This window comes from Limulus polyphemus, unplaced genomic scaffold, assembly GCF_000517525.1.
Source record: "Limulus polyphemus unplaced genomic scaffold, Limulus_polyphemus-2.1.2 Scaffold5210, whole genome shotgun sequence".
Taxonomy (NCBI): domain Eukaryota; kingdom Metazoa; phylum Arthropoda; class Merostomata; order Xiphosura; family Limulidae; genus Limulus; species Limulus polyphemus.
In genome coordinates, this window is record NW_013670820.1 from 7,827 (window position 1) to 13,638 (window position 5,812).

Below are 5,812 nucleotides of genomic sequence, written 5' to 3' on the forward strand. Positions count from 1 at the left end.
AACACTATCAAAACGAAGTTCTGATACATGACATTCCACCATGACTTTATATCAACTGTGGTCGTGTCATGGCTTGCTGATTTGTTTATTAAATATCCCTTTAGTATAACATACTCAACCATCTGTAATTTGAAGTTATTCATAATGTTTTAATCAATGATATTAGATAAACACCATAAAAGCTCATTAAGTGAAGTTTTGAAAGAATTTAAAAATTAGTTTCTGGCACGAATTTAACATTATCTAGTGAAAAGATTGTAAAAAGAGCAGAAAGATCTTCAGTTAATTAACCTTGAATTATCCACTGAATGGACTGTACAAAACAAAAAAAAAGGTTGGAAATGAATAAAGATGATCTTACTTCATGTATTATATCACCATTTTCTGCGTGAACTTGTGCTACAGCCCCTAAAGCTTTGCATGCCTTGAACACTTCAATCAGTTCTTCATCTCGTAGCATAAGAGTACCTTTATATGCCATGTACATTTTAAAGGAATTTATACCTAAAAACAAAATGCATTTTACATTTATAAAAACTGTTAGGAAACATCTAGCAAGAAAATGGTCATATCTTTATTATTATCAAGAAAGGCTGAAGAGATTATATTTGCTAGATACATCTGTGATGAGCATTTATAAAATCGGTATTTATAAGTAATATTACCTTTGTTTTTATTAAATAACAATGAAACTTCACATTTGAAAAAAAAAAAGTTTAAGAGTTATAATTTTGGTTTCGGTGTTTCTAACCTGCACATTATTGGGACACGGACTAAATGACCAGGTCAAAGATACCTAAGGTTGAGCCACAGCCATCTATAATTTAGAACTGATAGCCATATGAAAGCACCTGCTTCTAGTTATGCAGCTATGTTTAACAAAATAGCAGAATTGATTAGTTATGGATGTTCTTATTGATGAAAATAAGTACTTATATAATTTCATATTTAATAATAGGACAAATCAACAATAATCAAGCTTTTTAATGGTGAAATCTTAAATTTTGGTAAAGAATGGAACATTATAAGAACCTGCCCAATAAACTACAATCCAATGCAGGCCATAATTTAAGCATTTTTCACTAGACCCACCCTCCCAAGTTATGTCAAATGTTGTAGAAAATAGTAAGGACAATCAACTCAAATGTTATGATCTTTTGATAAATCAAATTATATTTATTGTTCAGTTAAAGTACAGAATGTTTGTAGAACAAATATTTTTGCACAAAAAAATATAAAAAGGGGTTAATCAGTTTCTAAAGACTTTGGTTAAGTGCAATAAAACAAAAAACGTTTTCTAGATCAAGAATGCGTGCTGCTAAACTGTATTACAGTTTACATTGAACTGATCATAAGCCTCAAAAACAAAATGTGAAAGAAAGTAAGAACCCAAGATTAAGTTAATACAAAGGAAAATATTTTTTAAGTACAGAAAAAAAAAGTCATGGTTAAGTCTATCCTATAACGCAATACGCTTAGCCAGGACGTGATGAAAACGGTACATTTACTCAAAATGTAGCTTTATGAAAGTCTTTTCACACATCTGGTATCATCCCACTTATTCATACTGACATTAAATGTAATATAAATGACAAAAGGCCTGGGTTTAAGATTTTACAAACCATGTTCTTTAGTGAGTATTTCCATGTCCTGTTTAATAGTGTCACTCCATGAGGTCACAGCAACATGAAGGGCATAATCACAGCAAACTTTCTCATCAGCCCAACCTCTCCATTTTTCATAAGATTCCAGCAAAGATGAGGTAGTTTCCACCACAAAGTCCACTACAGAAAAACAATAATAAAAACTTTTATGAAGGTTTGTTTGTTTTGAATTTCATGCAAAGCTACACGAGGGCTATCTGCGCTAGCCGTCCCTAACTTAGCAGAGTAAGACTAGAGGGAAGGCAGCTAGTCATCACCACCCACCGCCGACTCTTGGGCTACTCTTTTAGCAACGAATAATGGGAATGACCGTCACATTATAACGCCCCCAAGACTGAAAGGGCGAGCATGTTTGGTGTGATGGGGAATCGAACCCGCGACCCTCAGATTGCGAGTCGAGCACCCTAACCATCTGGCCATGCCGGGCCTGAACAGTTGAACTGTGCACGTTTTTTTTCTTATAACTACATACAATACTATCAGCATTACTGTTCCAAGCTCTTCTGATACACATTCTTATTAGAGAAGGCAAGTGAAGCCTTTCGTTGAAATGATGTACTGTTTTATACTCACTGATCATGGTGGTTCCACCAGCTAAAGCTGCCTTGGTTCCATGGTAGAAATCATCAACAGCTCTGGTGCCCATAGTGGGGAGTTGGAAATGGGTGTTGGTGTCGATGCCACCTGAAATACAGCAATGACCGTTCTAAGAATTTCTTAATTTTGGCCAACCTTTTTTTTTTCAAAGTTGCAGTCACTTTATTCTTAGTTCTTCGTAGATTTTTTTTACTTCTATTCTATTTTAAATCAGGCAATCGATTGTGGCATATATTTTACATTTAGTCTTAGGTGTTAGCCAGGAGCTGATCAGGGGTATATCTCTAATCTCACAGAGAAGGTGTGATGGTTGAAATACTCATGAATTTCACCCATCCATCGACTGTACCTCTGTTCATGTATTTTTACATTGTACTTTTTTTAAATTTCCATGCAGTGTCTGTATTTAGTTATGATATTCTCATTTACCAGGTATCTAAAGGTCATAAATGTGTTAATTATTTCACACAGGTAAAGGTCACATACCCTAACTTTTGCTCTTAATCACCAATCTACATGTTCATGTTTCTCTATGGATTTCAGGCAATACATAAACCGGTACAGCTAGATTGGCTTAAGATTACTTACAGAACATTGGCTGAAACATGTATCCTGTGGAATTATGGGATAACTGACTTTCATAGTTTCGCTAATAGGTTATTTCTATAGTTCTGTATATTCATAAACTAAATCTCTTCAGTGCTCTTGATTTTCTTAACCTCGGTAGTCAGACGAACATGCCAGTATTTTTTTATGATGTACCACTGTGTTTGGAAAGTAAAGAATATTTGTGTTTCGAACTACTTGGAGTAAAACAATGGTTGTATCCAGGTTTAACATCACTCTTGGCTGTCACATGTGATTAGCTGCCTCTACAGTGCTATGTGCATCTTGTGATTGACTGGATATAGAATGTTATGCGTGTCTTGTGATTCGCTATTGGCTGGCTATCAAGAGATCATTTAACTTTCTTGAGCTCAAAGAGCTTGTTTTCAGCTTCTAAAGTCTTGTGTAATCTTCTGTCATTGACTGTTTCAATTGTGCATGATAAAGTTTGTGTGATTTCATTTTAAGATAACTTTGAGTTTAAGTTTTATTACAGTTTTGTTTTACCTTTGGTCTCCAGTTCTTATTTTCAAGTCGATAAACTCATTTTTCTTTTAACTTCACTATTTTTTAAATAACTTAACAGTTTATTTTTACTTTTCACACTATTGTGTTTTTTTCTAATTTGTTATTAAAGTGATTTTTTACAACTATTTCTAGTTTTTTATTTCAGTAGCAAAACGTTATATTTACAATCAAATCTTCATCTAACTGAATCAACCAAACTTTTTTACTGTGGTGATCAGGTGTCTACATATTTTCATATTCCAAGTCCCAGATTTCCATAAGCAACAGTTAGTTTATTTATGTCACTCTTTAAGTTTATCACTTACGTTCTGTTGTAGGTTATGTTTTAGTACTTTAAGTTGGATGTCTTGTATTTTTTGCTAGAGGGAGTTTTGACACAATGTAGTGATAACCTCTTATGTCTTTAAATTTCATGAGTGTTTACGTTTGGCATGTCATCTTGAATTTTCATGAGATATGGGGAAAATTTTATTGTATAAAAACTCCAGAGTTAATCACTTATTGAGTCAACTAGTTAAACAGTGGATTAGTCAGTGAGTTATCAGTTAGTTAATAAGTTAGTATGTGAGCTAGATAATTATTGAGTCAACCAGTAAGTTAGTTAATTAGTTAAGTCATTACCATGTTATTAAATGATTACTGAGATCATGAGTGTTTTAGTCAGTCAGTTTGAGTTTTTGTCATAGAGGAAATTTAATAAATGACTATTCTGTTAAACTTGTGAGTTAGGCTTATTGTCCAGAAGAATCTTCCCAATGTTAGAAATTGTTACAACGTATAATAAGAAGTACAGAATGTTTAGTTTAGGTTGGCTAGTTGCTTTCATGGTTTTCTTAACCTCCTGTCATTTTGCTCACTCTGATGTTTTAGCAATTAAATCACAAAAACATCATAAAATAATTTGTAAACCTAGAAATAAAACATTTCATGCATCAACAGATATATTTTACAGTTTCTATGTCTTTCTGCTATAAAATGATTGAATTCATATTTTCTAGCAAATTAAAAAATGCAATTGTTTCACTCATATGTACGTGATAAAAAAAACAGTATTTTTAAGATTTTTTACTTTAGTACCTTGGAAAGCAGAAACTTCCAACAACTTCAAACATCAGAGATGTCAATACTGAATTCTTATCTAAAGTGGCAGTTAACTTATGGTTGAGGTAAAAACTCACAAATCAAAAATCATGGGATGTTAATAGATAGTTTACAGTTGGATCTTACCTGGAATTACCAGCTTCCCTTTGGCATCAATTGTTCTAGTGCCTCCAGGAATGATGAGATCTTTACCAATTTGCCTGAAGAGTTAAACGAAAAAAAAATTGAATGAAAACTAAATACACGTGGGCATTATGTACAATATGGTAACTAATTTTATTTCTTGTAAATGCAGTTGTATCTGTAGTAGTGTAAACAATTAATAGTTTTTGAGGCATCACTTGTGTACTGCTTTCTACAAAAGAAACTTACAAAAAAAGTTACATTTCAATCCTCAATACGACCTCTTTTCTTCTGTGTATAATAAAAGTTTGGCTTTATTAAGTGTTGTATCGTTGGACAGTTGTTTTTTTTTTGGGGGGGGGGGTATTATGAGGTAAAAATAATGCCAAGTACAGTCCACACAATGCTAACGAATTTATTTCTTCAATAACGTTTGCTTATAGTATCGGCTACATTCTATTTTGCAAAAGTTGTAGGCCTAAGTTCTCCAACAACGTTTAACAATAACAGAAACTTCGACATTATTGTTAACGTTATGTACACCTAACTTATAAACTTACTGAATTACTCGGCTATTCGATTGAGTAACTTAACAGACGCGATAACTCTCACTATTAATACTGGAATGAATTGCTCACTGATTACTCATTAAATTATCATTAGTTAACTGCTTCAATGATCGTCGTATTTATAATGTGCCCTTGGTTCTACATACTGCACGAAATGTCTAAATTATTACATCATAATAACATTTTAGATATTGTGTCACGCGACCTTTAGCAAACAAACATCTAAGTTAAAATATTAAAAATATATCTTACACCACATCTATGCAAAACTTTAAAATTATAAGAGTTTAAACATAGATATAAGTGATGCTACAGCAGTGAAGTGGCTTGTATGAGAATAACCATGAGAGTATAAGCAAACTTTATATTTACTTAACATTTTGGGTTGTAGCTTCTTCGAGAGTTCTCTATACAAATTCTCACAGTATTGGTTTAACTACATCAGAATAGTCTTAAATGTCTTGAAATATCAAGATATAGTATGTTTATGAAAGATCGCAGTGACTAGCGGAGACAGCATGTACAAATATACAAGACATGTTCTGTGTTTTCTTAGTGTAGGTAAACAATATACTGTTGCGTCAACGAGTCACATGACCACGTGACGCAACGTTTCTAGAATTA

General features: G+C 32.8%; 1 protein-coding gene across 6 annotated transcripts in view; it reads right to left on the reverse strand.

Annotated features, from left to right (window-relative positions):
- The window catches only part of LOC106472275 (dihydropyrimidinase-like), a 70,403-nt gene that overhangs the window by 7,226 nt on the left and 57,365 nt on the right, over positions 1-5,812 (reverse strand). For all 6 annotated transcript variants that reach the window (XM_013932902.2, XM_022400870.1, XM_022400873.1 and 3 more), the window contains 4 exons: positions 4,623-4,696; positions 2,238-2,348; positions 1,623-1,784; positions 362-504 (listed from right to left, as the gene is read on the reverse strand). In XM_013932902.2, coding sequence (XP_013788356.1) covers positions 362-504; positions 1,623-1,784; positions 2,238-2,348; positions 4,623-4,696 — 490 coding nt within the window. The remainder of the gene's footprint in view (positions 1-361; positions 505-1,622; positions 1,785-2,237; positions 2,349-4,622; positions 4,697-5,812) is intronic.